This window comes from Polypterus senegalus, chromosome 1 (genome assembly GCF_016835505.1).
Source record: "Polypterus senegalus isolate Bchr_013 chromosome 1, ASM1683550v1, whole genome shotgun sequence".
Lineage (NCBI taxonomy): Eukaryota > Metazoa > Chordata > Cladistia > Polypteriformes > Polypteridae > Polypterus > Polypterus senegalus.
In genome coordinates this window covers 124,014,372-124,030,021 of record NC_053154.1, presented here as the reverse complement: position 1 = coordinate 124,030,021, position 15,650 = coordinate 124,014,372, and the positions used below count along the sequence as shown (strand labels likewise).

At 36.1% G+C, this 15,650-nt stretch overlaps 1 protein-coding gene across 1 annotated transcript; it reads right to left on the bottom strand.

The window, feature by feature from the left end:
- Nucleotides 1-1,555: 1,555 nt before the first annotated feature.
- LOC120531768 (extracellular calcium-sensing receptor-like) lies at nt 1,556-15,229 on the bottom strand. The gene is made up of 6 exons (XM_039757484.1): nt 15,081-15,229; nt 14,041-14,332; nt 12,505-13,335; nt 9,704-9,931; nt 7,280-7,403; nt 1,556-2,451 (listed from the first exon to the last, which is right to left on the bottom strand). Exons 1-6 carry the CDS (start codon nt 15,167-15,169, stop codon nt 1,556-1,558), a joined length of 2,460 nt encoding a protein of 819 aa, XP_039613418.1. The 5' UTR covers nt 15,170-15,229.
- Between the last annotated feature and the right edge of the window lie 421 nt (nt 15,230-15,650).

Here is a 15,650-nt window from a genome sequence, read left to right as displayed (position 1 = left end):
GATAATAGTTCAACTTTAAAGAAATTTCCAAACAGAATTTTAATGGATGAAATTAATTTTTCACATTCTCTATAATGCTTTCTTTAAAAGTTGTTAAGTTATATCAGAGGACCTCTATGTTTAAACAGAAATAAGACATCATTTTCTATTGAAGTGCTTAAAATCCTTTGTGACTGTATTGTGTCTCCAGCTGGTGGGGATCTTTCTCCATGCGGCACTGGGCTCAAGGCAGACATTGACCATAGGAAGAAGGCCATTCCTTTGCAGGGCCTATTTATACACACTCTTCAAATCACACTTATGCAGAACTAAATTAGAGTCAAACTCTGCATCTTTTGAGATGTGAGAGGAAAACCAATGTGCCTAGAGGAAAACCCTGTGCAGACTTGGGATTTAAACCCAGAAGTCTGGATCAGCTTACTGTAGAACTTTAAGTTTATTCATTTTTGGATATGTGTTTCTGAATGTGACACCCCGTGTAGTGGGAATTGGGTTCACCAGCCTACACTCTAGGTGTCTAGTATGTGAGACCGAGCGTGACCAGGATGGTGGTGTAAGACAGGGAGACACGGACACAAAAAGGGTTGGGTTTTTTGAAAAATAAAGTGAGGTTTTATTTACAGGTGCCTTTAAAGAAAACAAAAATAATGTCCTGCGTAATTTATATATCAATTCACAGTCCAATACCGCAAAGGACACACCAAAAACAGTAATTAAATGAAGCCCAAAAACAGTGACTATATACAGTATTTATAGTGCTGACTGAAAGCCCCAAATGAAAAAGAATAATGCACACTAACTAGTGAAACCCATATATATACAAACCAATATGAAGTTGTCTTCCCCCAGAGTGCTCCAAGTCAGGAAGCTGCTCCTTCAAACAGTGTATAGTACAGGATTCACCAAAAACAACAATATTCAAAATACAGAAAAAGAGAAAAAGTGTATATACAAAAATAAACAGTGCACCAATAACCACAACCCAATACATACCTCCACCAAAGTTAATTCAGAGATATTAATCAGAATATATATACAAGAAAAAAATATTTACAATAATCAAGGCACAAGCCGCTTGGTAAAGTCAAAGCGGAGTTCTACCAGGTACTTTTCTGTTAGCAAGATCTAGCCAGAAGACCCCTTCTAGAGGCCGTAATTCCCTTTTGTATTCTTAAACTGCTCTACGTCATCCCTCCACGGGCTCAATAGCTAATATGAATCAGTTTAATATGAAAATAGATAAATGCATCGATGAATTTGAATGCAGAATGTTAATAGTTTTAAAACTCCTTTGCTTGTTTTGACAATTTAAGGCTTATGATCTTTTCATTTTTTCAGGACATAAGTAAATTTTATTTCAACTTTATAACTATGTAGCCTATTAGCTGTATTATTAATATGAGCTGACTTAGGAATGTGTCAATGAAGAAATATACTATTTTAACAATAACTCAGAGTTGCCTTTCATTAGTTTACATTTTATTCAGAAACTGTCAAAAACTGTGAAAAAAACCCCACCAAATTTTGACAATTAGGCCACATTTCCCTTAGTATATTATCTGCCCATAAGGGCTCTCTTTGTGTTCCTTTCTGGCTTCAATAGAATAATGTAACATTTAGGAGCAAATATCGCACTGAGCAGACCAAAACTTGATGCCAGAATTGCAAAAATCTCAACAGCCACTGTGTACTTTCCAGGAGAGCTGATATAGGCAGGTATGAATGTTATCCAAACAGCGCAGAAGATGAGCATGCTGAAGGTAATGAACTTGGCTTCATTGAAGGTGTCTGGGAGATTTCTTGCAAGAAAAGCCGATACAAAAGAGATGCATGCTAGCAATCCAATGTATCCCAGAAGGCAACTGAATCCAATTAATGATCCAATATCACACTCAAATATTACTTTTGAGTTCTGATGCTTAGTGTTTTTAGAGGGAAATGGTGGGGCTGAACTCAACCACACCACGCATATAAGTGACTGAATAAAAGTAAACATGAAGACTGTGCCTCTCTGCTGTGTTACACCAAACCACTTCATCATATTATTTCCTGGCAATGTGGCCTTAAATGCCATAATGACAACAATTGTTTTTACGAGAATGCAAGAAATGCTCAGAACAAAGCTGATTCCAAACACCACATGTCTCAACATGCAGCTTGCATTTGAAGGCTCTCCAATAAAACAAAGTGAACAAAGGAAGCAGAGTGTTAAAGAAAAAAGCAAAAGGAAGCTCAGTTCTGAATTGTTGGCTTTTACAACTGGAGTATTTCGATAGTAAATGAAAACTATTAAAACACTGACAGACAAGCAACTTCCAAATGTTGCTGTAGTAGCCAGTGTAATGCCCATGGCATCATCATATGAAAGAAACTCAATTTCCTTTGATATGCACTGGTTTCTTTGTTGATTTGACCAGTAGTCAGGTGGACACTGAGTGCATGTAATGGAATCTGCAAAATAAATGATCAGAACAGACATGACAGATAAATACCAAGCAAAATATTTTGAATACTTTTTTAATAATAAAAGTAACTGACTTTTTGCCCTAGGACATGAAAGTGAATTTAATGAAATAGATAAATGTGTTTTCAGTTTAAATTTGGTGAAACAAATTTATGTATATCCTTTACTTTTTTAGCATAAACAGAAAATGAATAAGACATGAAAATGACTTCTCCCCTGAGGATGTCTCAGCCATGTATCATGTAGTGGTGCTGTGTTTCAATATAAATAAAATGTATCATATTCGGTTTTAAAGCATAAATACAATTAGTTAGATATTCCACACCTTACTAGCCATTTGCAACAATCAAAAGAGTGATATTTGCTTATACTATATTACAGATACCAAATGGCCTCAAAAACTTATCACCTGTTGTATAGTTAAAGCTAAAAGCCAACTGTGATAAAGTATACTGCTGAATAAAAAAGGCAGACTTGCAAAGCTAGAAAACAGAGACGTTTGATTAAATAATACAGTAAAACAAGGTGCATTATAAATCAGTCCACTAACAAATAATGAAGACTAAACAGCACTGCAAGAACCAAACAAAATAGTGTAGAGTCTATTAAAAAACACAGGATATAGTGAACTAGAGAATTTGTCAAATTTGGAATGCTACAAACTTTCAAAAATAGAATAAAAGTCATGTATCCATTTGCTGCCATATAAATAAAAAAATCCACATGACATAAAATAATTAGAGTGTGATGACAGATGGTATGAAGTATAACCTTAAGGTTTTTGAGAAACACTTTTATAAAAGGATACTGTAGCAAATAAGATGTAGCATACAAATTACCCACAAGAAATCCTCAGGGTCATAATCATGGTAGCTAAACCAAATTATGAACCTCACCCTGCACACCATTACAGCATGAAATACTGCAGCATCAATTCAGGGTGACTGTCCACTACGATGGGGGCACAAGACTCTCCCAAGAATAAATAGTTACTCATAAAATACCATGAGCAGTGTTAAAGTCACTGAGCTCATCAGTACGACTCCTTCTACTGACAATGTTTGGCAATTGAAACTCCATGGAAATGTGTTTGATTTTTATGCACCTGTTAACAACAGGAGTGGCTAAAACACCTGAATAAAAATTTTGGCCATATGATCTATTTAGTAATGATGTCTCAGAACCTAAGGAACTTCACCTGAAATCCTTTGTCTAGGCTACCTTCTGTGTGGACGTGGCATATTTATCTCAAAGCTTTCTTTCTACAACCCAAATATCTGCATTGTAAATTAAATGCCTAGTATTAGCAAGTATAATTTTTAATGTACTGGCATCATTTTCGGGGTTGCTACCCGCAATCAGTTCCACATGAATAGATTCACTTCCTTAATCGGCTAGTAAAAATGGCTTACGAAAATGAGTGGATTTTGAAAAGAAAAAAATTGACAATCTACATTGTATTTTGTCATTATATTCCTGGCAGTAGCTTAAAGACACATTAATAGTACAGTTCACGTAAAATATCCATCCATCCATCATCCAACCCGCTATATCTTAACTACAGGGTCACAGGGGTCTGCTGGAGCCAATTCCAGCAAACACAGGGCGCAAGGCAGGAAACAAACTCCAGGCAGGGCGCCAGCCCACAGCAGGGCATGCACACACACCCACGGCACACTCTAGGGACAATTTAGAATCGCCAATGCACCTAACCTGCATGTATTTGGACTGTGGGAAGAAACTGGAGCACCCGGAGGAAACCTACGCAGACACAGGGAGAGCATGCAAACTCCACACAGAGAGGACCCTGGAAGCAAACCCAGGTCTCCTTACTGCGAGGCAGCAGCACTATCCACTGTGCCACCATGCCGCCCTCACATAAAATATGCACAAATAAAAATATTGATTTAAATACATGTTTATATACAACTTACTATTTATCATGGTCCTTTTTTACAGTGAGTTTAGAGGCATAAGAGGAAGCTGTCTAGAAGTCAAAGTAGTTACTGTAGTTTTAGTATAGTTTACTTGTCTTTATGACATATGCTAATAAAACAACAATATTCATTTTTGTTCCTGCTCCCAGTACAGCAAGCAAACATGAAAAAGTATACTGTCAAAGCTTCCATAACATACAACAAACAAAACTATTATATAAATGTCACAGTATACTCATTAATAAAATGTAGGTTATTTATCAGTCTTTAATTATTGATTCTGATTTTACTGTCACATAAAATCCAGCAGTGGTGCACAAGCTTATACAGTATGTGACACTTTGTTTCTTCAAGCTGAGTTCAAAACAGCCAGTACTGTGCTGATAAATGTAACTGTAACATTCACAAGAATCAGAAAGAGATTATAATTCAGTTTTAAGTTAGCTGCCAAAGCAATGGGACTGGAATGGCAAGGGAGGCTTGTAACGGCAGGCACACAAAACAATTAGTGATTCACAGGAGCACTAGCACACATTCATACTGTATTACAGTTTATCAGGTGTAACGGATGGCCAGCAGTTTATCCTGGCCGGGATGCCCCAGTAATGGAAGTTTAACAAGGATACTGCCTCCCCCCAAATGATAGATGGCAGCTTCCCTGGACTGCAGTGGTGCCCCGGATGCCTGCAGGGCACTATGGGACTTGGAGTTCGGCAACACAGCCCTGCTGGGGATCGTGAGTGCTGCCAGGGGACGCTGTGGGAAGTTGGTGGGAGAACAAATTCTTGCCTAGCCCGGAAATACTAATGGGCTATGACAACGGACGCCCCAAAGTACTTCTGGGCTGATTAAAACCTGAATTCTCCAGCTGACCAAGTGCTGGCAAGTCACGTGGGAGGAAGAACAGAAGCACTTCCGAGTCAAGGACTATTTAAAGGACTTTTGGAGACCCAGCAAGTGAGCCGGAGTTAGGAGGTAGTAGAACTGAGCTTGCTGGGAGGTGTGGAGGAGAGAATTGTGTGATTAATACTGTAATTATTTACCCATTTATTGTGGTGGAGGTGCTTTGGGCACTATTTACTTGAAAAGAAGAAATTAAACTGCTTCTTGGTGTTTTTAAAACGTGTTGTCAGTGTCTGTGTGTCAGGTTAAGCACTGGTATAGCACCATCTAGTGTTACACAACTCAGACCTCCATCTTAAACCTTATCTGATCAGCCATCTGTTCTTTTTGATTCCCAGAAACCCAAAGAAACGTTCCTTTTCACCAATTTCATATTTCTGCATGTGTATACCTCTCTTAGTGTTTGCAATAAGCTCTATAGTTAATGTTGCTCTGGCCAAACTGGACGAAACTTAGAAACTGCCAATTAGACCAAAGCATGTCGGTATACTGCTTGCTCTGCAACCGGGGCTAGGTGATAACAGCCATTGTTTCTAAGACTACAGAGGATTTAAAAATAAAAATTGGAATTAAAATTAAAAATTTCAACAAACATAACAATCAAAAATGAACACCACTGAGGAATTAAGACTTAGTCATCTTAAACCAACCCTTAAAAGCTTAACATGTTAACTTAAGATAGTTAGCCATAGATTTTCCAGTGGGTTCTAGTATAAATTTATATCACCTAAAAACGTATTATTCTGCCAACAGTACCCATTAAATATTTCTGCCTTAGACCCTGATGACTACATGGATCTTTGTAAAGAAAAGTTAACTGTGGCACAGTATATAAATCTAAGCTGGAAAACGGATATGTGGTCATCTCAGTTCATCAAACTTGCCACAATGGCTATGCAAAACTGTAGAACAAACCTAAACTCAATACTGAAACAAAAGGAACTGATACATGAAATCATACCACAGGATTTTTTATAGTATATAAGTTATAAGCATTCTCCTAATAGAGTTTCAAACAGTTAAAAACAACTGGTACTCAGTTATTGTAAGGCTATAAACTGCAACATGTTAGGGCTTTTGATTAATGTTTTGAGGTCTTTTCTTCATTAGTTTTGTTGTTTACCAGTCATTTTTGGGGTTTCCAAGCCACAGATTCAAATTTGTTAACTTTTTGATCTTTAATCTTTGCAACATTTTATCGACCATATTAGCTGCTGCCATTTTGTTCCCTTGTCATTAGGGTAGTAACCATGTGTTGCTATGGATGTATCATCAGAGACTGTGACCTTTTGGGAATGATACGAATGGATTAAAATGGTCATCTCAAGTTCACTTCCTCATCTGAGTTTGCGGATTCCTAAACCATTGTTGCCTTGCGCAATTTTTTCAGAACTGAAGGCTTGTCTTTAATCTTTTTGGTTCTCTGACCTCTCTGGCCTATACTTTTTGACTTTGATTTTTTTGCTTCTCATTTTGGTTTTGATGCTAGCGTGGATTGATCTTTTTTACATTTTTTTTTAAGTTTTAAAATTTTTTTCACTACCCTTTTTCTCCTGGTCGAACTCTTTATTTTGCTTGCTTTTCTAGCACAACAAGACACTGCTGCTTCTACAGCTTGGACATAGTCTGGAATGAAAGTATACCTTTTCCCTATGTACATGCTATTTTCTTTCCAAACACTCTACTGTTCCTATCACATTCATTAGACATTCATGTTAGAGTAACTGTCAACTACAAATTGACCCTGTATGAATGAAAGTGGATATGTTTATCTGAGTGTGCCTGGTGATGTCCTCCCTGCATTGTTGGTACTTGCCTTGCATTCATTTCAAGTGGGGCAGAGTCTGGTCGCTGTGATCTTGAACTGGATTATGCATATTCAATGAGAGATGTACTGTATAGTTATAAATGATCATTGCATCTTAGCATCCTTCAAGCTCCATGTACAAGCTCCTTTGTAACGTTTAGCACTTACCAGTTTCACTGCTAATTTCTCCATCTGCACAGGGTACACAATCAAAACAGCAGACTGCCTCTCCTTTCCGGTTGGCTTTTCTTGTACCTGGCTGACAGCTTTTACTACAGACTGATTCTGGAATCTGAAACAACATAAAAGCTGTCTGTAAACTTTTATTTGCTGTAATCTTTCCCAAATGGAAAGACCAAAACTCTCCGAAAGCCTTGCTGAAAACCAATAAATGATCTATTTATTTGTTAATTAAATATAGAATTCAAAAATCAAAATGCAAAATATCAAACAAAAGAAAAAAAGCAAAGAACGACTATTTGTTTAATTTAATTTAATTAACAAAAACTCCAATAAAGTTAAATTATATAGCAAAGTTCTAAATATTCAAAATAGAGACAATAAATCTTAACAATAACAACCAAGGTTCAATAACCAAACCCTTATAATGTTTAACTTATTATGGAAAGATTTTAAAAAGAAAACACACAATACAAACATCTCAAAGATACAAAATTTGCCAAAAAAAAGTAAAAGATATATAATTACAGTACTTTCATATAATTACTAAAACAAACAAAAAGGAAATTAAAATAACCAAACAAGTCAATAAAAGCAGGAGAAAAAACAAAGAACAAAGCATGAAGTCAAAACCCAAGGGAACAATTTAAAAAATATCAAAGACCAAAGGATATACAAAAAGGAACAGTGAAGCTGGAAGGTAGCTGACCAACAAGTACAAAATGATTGTTAACTAACATCTGAAAGTCTTAAAACAGATAAGTATAAGGAAAGTGATTAGGGCAAAATTACAAATAATACAAAAAGTATGAAGAGAAAACCAACAAGTAAGCAGAGGAAATTACAAATTTGCGAAAAGAAAATTAATTAAAGTTTTGCATTCATGCCTATAGAAACACTTTACTATCAAAGGGTAACTTAAAGTCTATTTTTGCAAAATCAATTAAGTTGTGTATAATCTTCTATTCAATATATTGTTTATTTCACACATTACTGTACAGCATATAAATATAGTGAGATTAAGCAGGTTCCTTAGTGTGCAGAATACAAAAAATGTATTTAATCTATTTCATTTATAAGAACTGTACAGAAATGCGTAATCTAAATCTATGTATTTCAAATCATCTCCGTCTTACAGTTAATTAAAGCTACTGAATAATTATAAATAGAACTAGGAGGAACAATAATTGCTTGTCCTTAAAAAAAATGTATAATTGATTTTTTAAAAACTTATTTAAAAATTCTGCTCTTGACCTTTGAAATTGACAGTGCCTTTATACATTCTGCACAAAAGAGCGTTCATTAAGATCACAAGATGCAGACTTTTTGCAGTTTCCAGGTTAAATTTATCTACTGGGCCCAAACTTGTGGAGCTATTTGCCTGGTATTGATCTGAGCTTAGTTTTAAATTTGGAGCTGTGTGACATGTAAGCATTTAGCATTAGGTAGCCCTTAAGGTTGGTCTAATCTGTAAGAGTGTCATGACAGTTACCTTATGTGCTTAACAAAACAACTAATTTGAGCAAGCAATTTCTCCTGGCATTCAATGGAACATCAGACATGTCCCTCCTGTCAATTTCATATTGATGAGTTGCCTAGTTTGCGGCAAGGAACATTGAACATTTACAGAATTTGGTATAAATACTTACCCTGAAAATATTAACTAAAAGTGATAAACTGTAACAGACCCGTTTCTTTTCAAGCAGTCAGTTTATTGATACTACTAAGACAACTTATTTGCTTATTGCCAAAATAAAAGTCAAAAATTGAGTAGCATTACAGTCTACCCGTATATGTAAAACATGCAATTAATTAACAGTTTTGAAATACTGAACACAGCAGGTATTGAAAGTACATTTATTTAAAACTTCAAAGAAAACATTCCACTTTTATAAAACTAAGGTAAACAAAAAAGTAGCAAACTATTCAATCTTCATTTTTTATGAAAATTTTAAATTATTAAATCTGAGATACGCCATTCAATTAAATACTTTACACTATCCATCTATTTTCAGGACCACCTAAATCTACAATAAGTTTACACTTGAGAGGCTCATGAACTTCAATGGAAATGTAAATCATTATGGTAATGAGTCCATGTAATACCATAAGTGGTATAATTTTCAGTAATAAAGCATTAACAAGCAATATGTAATGTTTAACAGATCATAAGTTCATGTTCATTCAATGTTCATGTTCAATAGTTATAAATGTCATTAAATGATAATTCATACATTAAGTAAAGTACATTTAAACATTGACAAATTATTTAACAAATGGCTAGTAATGCATTTTTTACCATTAGTGAAAGTTATTATAAAGTATTACCCAATATGGGTAAACAAATTTTATGGCATAAAAATATGAACAAAGAACAAAAACATCTGAACAAAACAGGCCGCATGAATTTACCTGTCCAGATGCAAAGTTCCAAAAGATGACTTTTTCATTGAGGAAAAGCTCTCGTCCTCCACTGGCTGCTTTATCGTAAACACCTATAGTTTTAATGGTCACAGATCCATCACCAGCTCTTTGCCAGTTGACAATATCATAAATTGCAAGGGCATCTCCATTTTCATCAAATGCAACTCGTTCACCAAATCGATTGGTGAAATTAACTTTCCTTATATAATGCATTAGCTTATAAAATAAAACAGACAGATTAGAATGTGGTAAGAGTGAAATTATTCAACATTTCTTCTTAAACATGGATTTATATGTAGGGTTTATAAAGTTCAGCTCAGTGGCACTTACATTTCCAAATGAATTAAATAAAATTTTGTCTTCCAAATGAATACATTTTCATCATTGACAATTTTAAACTATTTTCACTTTTGATTCATGATGAACTTTACAGTGATGCTGGTAAAATAAATCCACAGATACTTCATGTACTGCATTAACACACAGTGAAAACTGTACGCAATAGGAGGTACTCTTAATAATCTATATATATAATTGACTAAGTTGCCCGACCATGGGATACGCACAACAGAGCCCCGCCCGCCAACTCTAACCCTCCTTCCTCGTCATGAGATACGCATGACAGAGCCCCGCCTGCCAACTCTAACCCTCCTCCCGCGTCCACCCTCGCTTTCGAGGCATGTGCACTGCCTGCTAATGTGCCCGCACGCAACACATCACTAAACACAGCCTTAGTCCTTTTCGTCTCTCCTACAGTCCACATGCACCTCTGAGCCACATTGACTTTTCATTGTTCTTTTCGGTTCCAGCTGGTTTTCTATATATATAATCGACCAAGTCGCCCAACAATGGGGTACGCACGACAGAGCCCCACCCAGCAACTCTAACCCTCCTCCCGCGTCATGGAGTATGCATGACAGAGCGCCGCCCACCAACTCTAACCCTCCTCCTGCGTCCACCCTTGCTCTCGAGGCATGCGCATTGCCTGCTCATGTGCCCTCCCCAACACCTCACCAAACACATGTTTACACGCTGCATACAGCGATTCCCATCCGCGACAAACATGCTTCTTCTTAGATGGCCCTGCAGGAACAGGGAAAACCTTTGTCTACAAAACCCTGATTCATACCATCAGAGCTAGGAAGCTAGGACCATCGTCCTGCCTCCACCTCAAAACTGGTCCCACCCACACACAGCTGACATGGCATTTCTCGATTCCTATTTGTCCTCTTCCAAACCCCTCCCCATGCTGCCAGTGGCTCCTCTTCAAAACCGGTCCCACCCACACGCAGCCAACATGCATTTCTCGCCAAGCTTTTCAAGTACGCTTACAAAATGAAGCAAACTCTACATGCAGTGAAAATTTACTTGTCCAGCTAGATTCCATACTCAGAACCAATCATACAAACACATGCATGAAATCACTTAGTCCAATCCAACAGCATCTGTACGAATGCTTTTCGAGGAAAACCCTAGGCAGGATTTACAACGATACAATGCCCAGACATGTCACACCAATGTTGCAGAGATTTTCATAGGAGAAGATGGCGAACCGCCTGCCGAAAGGGACATTTGCATCTGTCCCATAGGCAACGCCTGTAAACAGATTTCCACGCTCAATATGAATTGCGATCCTATGGTTTACCCACTTTTATTCCCTTACGGAGACATTGGCTGGCACAAAGATTTACAACATGTTCCCGATAAAAGAACCGCCAAGCGAAGAAGGCTTACTCAATGCCAATTTTACACGTACAGATTAGCAATGACATTTAGTATTTTGCACTCCTGCGGCGAACTAGTTCAACAGTACGTCGTAGATGCGTATGTTAAACCAGAGGGTGCGCATCTCAACTATCTCAGATTAGATCAACAAGATTTGCGCGTGGAACAATACAAAGGACTGTCAGATGCACTGCAAGCAAATGCTGAAAATAACAACGCATGTGTAGACAAAATCATCATATTACACATTTCCAGGAAGTCCAAGATACATGCAACAAAACTGTCAGGATGCCATGGCCATAGTACGAAAATTCGGACAGCCTAATTTCTTTATCACTTTCACATGTAATCCTTCTTGACCGGAAATTTTACATGCACTGTCGGATACCCAAAGACCTGATATTGTAGTACGAGTCTTTTGGATTAAGCTACAGGAATTACTTAGAGACATTCTACAACAACATCTTTTTGAGGTTGTTATTGATTATATTTACATAATCGAATTTCAGAAGCGCGGCCTTCCTCATACCCACATGCTGTTTACTCTTCGCAATAATTCTAACAACCAATCTTCAGCCACAGTCAGTTGTACATGGCTTTTTCTAGGGTTAGATCTTTCGACTCATTATCTGTCGTTACCACCAAAACACCTATTCACAACTGCGTCTTTCAAGAAGTATTTATTTCTTCTTGATTTCTGAATTCCTTTCTCGCCGTTTTCCATTCCTATTCTTACACCTCCGTATGCTATGGCGGGCTTCGGCTAGTGATATATTAAACAGAACAAAGCAGAAATAAGAATCTTTAATTAGTTTTTTTATTTAAATATATCATATCATTTGCTTTTTTTGAGAAATTAAAAAGAATTTTGTAGTAGTACTTTTTAAATTACACTTTGAGTTTTGATATTTTCATTTAAATTAATTAAATTATTTTTATTTAAACTTATTACTTTGCTTACATTGAATTGAATGGTTATAGATAGATAGATAGATAGATAGATAGATAGATAGATAGATAGATAGATAGATAGATAGATAGATAGAGTTAAAGTATTTTCTTACTTGCCAGGGTTGTAAACTTTTGATATCAGCACAGGAATTGTTTTCAAAAGGCCCCTTTCCATTTTCACAGAACATTAATTCATGAAGGGCAATTGCTAAGGCATAGACAGCTTTGTAGACATTATAAGATGCCCTTGATTCAGACACATCAGTGTATGCAGTCCTGGTGCTTTTAATATCTTCATATCCTGTGCACATTTTGGAGACTGGAAACGCAGTATCATTTTGGTTGTTTACAGTTTCTTGAAATTTGCACTCAAACATTGTCTCCCAGAAACGAAGAATTAAATTATTGTTTGGATCAGAAGTGGGTCGAATCTGGAACAGAAAGTTATCCAGTCCTGGTATTTCTCCTCTGCGAATAGCAATACCAATTGTGCCACCAAAGAATGGAAAGTTCTCATTGGTTGCTACAGTGTTTGATGTGCTCCATGCTTCACTGGCGACCCACTGTCTTCCAGTAAGGTTGTGCTGAATGATTTCTGTGGATAATGCTATTAAATTTGCAGTTGGAGAGAAGACAACAATGACTTTTGCAGTTGAATGTTTTATTGTATTGATTATTTGAAGATATTTGAACTTTTCTTGGGCTTTGGGAAAGGTTTCTGTAAAAGCAATGCATCCAAATGGTTTTATTTCTTCATGGAAACTATTTACGGCATATTGCCCATAATCATCATCAGTTCCTATAATGCCCACCCATGTCCATCCAAAGTGTTTAATAATTTGTACCATAGCTTTAACTTGGAATGCATCACTGGGTACAGTCCTAAAGAATGATGGGTACTCGATTTTATTGCTCAAGCAAGAGCAAGAGGCATAATAGCTGATCTGGTAAAGAAAAACATGATTAAATAATAGTGAATCTTCTTAATGTAAGATAATATAGTTTCTGCTGCCTCTAATTAGACTAATATAATATTACCTTAAATGATTATTTAGGTGTAAAATGTATTATCATAATTTAAAAATTAGTTTGTAATTTTTAATTACTATTAAGTACTTTTTCTTATTAGGGTGGCATGGTGGTAGTGCTTCTGCCTTGCAGTAAGGAGATCAGGATTCATGTCCTGGGTCCTCCCTGTACAGAGTTTGCAGGTTCTCCCCATGTCTGCATTGGTTTTTTTCCAGGTGCTCTGGTTTGCTCCCACAGTCCAATGACATGCAGATTAGATGAACTTGCGTGCTTGGGATGGGTGTGTGTGTGTTTGCCCTGAGATGGACTGGCACCCTGTCTAGGATTTGCTCCTGCCTTGCGCCCCATGCTAGGTGCATAGGCTCCCATGACTGTGCACAGGACTAAGTGGGTTAGGAAATGACTGACTGACTGACTTTTTCTTATTTTAAATATCTTTATGTTTAATTAAAGGCATATTCCAAAGTCACAAAAAAGTAAAAATGTTTAGGTCATTTTAATTTCTTTTTATATCAGATAATATTTAAAACTCCAATAAATTAGCATCATTAAAAGTGAAATAATTACAATGATTTGCTTTTTGAAAGACTTTATATTAAAACAACACAACTGGAATTTACCAAAGGCATTCTAAACAGACCCAGAACTCTTGAAATGGCAATTGAATGTGATGAAAGTGGATCGCCAACAATGCCAACGACAGGAGGCAGTCCTCTGCAGTCATTATCAGGAATGCTGTCATTCAGTCCACCAATCAAACTTATTGCAGATCTCAGAGCAACCTGTAGCTTTAAGCAGTTGTCATATAACCTGTAGCCTAGCGTTATATTGGGAAGAAGCACTGGATCTTGATTGATTTCTTCAATGGCAAAAATCATTGTGTGTGCCCACTGAAACACTTCAAAATCCACACTGTTATCATGAAAAAAAATACAATACAAATATGTCATCCAAAAGCAGTTTTCCTTAAACAAGAAAGAAAGGAATGTTTTCATATACACACTCTAAATGTGTTTGTGTAGTGTCAGATAAAACATAAAAATAAACTGAAAACTGATTCATTTCATGTCAAATTCAAAAATATTAATGGTTTTAATTTAATCAAAAAAGGTTATATCTGTGCATTTTTAAAGCATTTGGTCTTTAACTAATAACTGCTATTTACTTTTTCCCATGCATGCTTTTTGTACAAAAGCATAATTTTTCAATAATTATCTTTAAAGGGGAGTTCTCACTAGTATACATTTATACAGTTATGCGAGATAAACTAAAAAAAGTATTTTACAGAGACTCAACATAATCTGAAATGAAACTAAAAGATAGACCAATTCAACTGTTTTTTACAAATACATCATAAATGACAAAAGATTTCAGCATTATTATTGTCTTCTTAAAAATGAACTGTGGCTATTATTTTTTTCTATAACTGTTATGAATAAAATGTAGCATTACTCAGAATGTGATCTTTGGCACCAATGTCAAGTTTAATTAACATCAATATATTAATAAAACAAATACCTTAAAATCTGGTGTGAAAATGCATAAATACTAGACTAAATAAGGAGTTTATCCTAAAAAAAACCAAAAGTCACTACAGGCACCATAAAGAAGTACTTAACAGTCTTCTCACTTAAAAGCATAAAATAATTTAATTGCTCACCTCTCACATTTCCATTGCTCTGGCTTATGTGTGAAGGAGAAATCTGGAGCAATTGTTTTATAACTTAATTCAAATATCCCTCCTAACATAACATCACCCTTTCTATATAACGTTTGAAGCTGAAAATTTTCTTGAATCTTGCAGATGTTTTCTGAAAAAGCCAACTCAGTAAGTATATAAATAAATAAAACTGATTTCATTTTCAAAAGAGCAGTGCAGTTCACGTATTGTTTCATTGTTCAACTAAGATGATTCTTTTATGTGCAAAGTGAAGTGAATGATTCCCAGATGGTCTGTAAATTAACTGTGCTTTTTTTTTCTAGACCCAGATGAATATTTATACATGGCAAAAAAAACAGCAGATGTGAATCTATATGTAGAGAACCATGAAAAGCAGTTGTGGAGGATCCCCATTTAAAGTAAGGAGACATGCATGTAAATATAAATGATTTTGGAAGTCGAGGTTGGGGGGTCCCCCTTCAACGTCTTTAGATGTGAGTGTATATTACAGTGGAGTAGCTCATGGGTGGCCTGTTAAGTTTAAACTGACGTCATCTGTCCTCCTTGTCT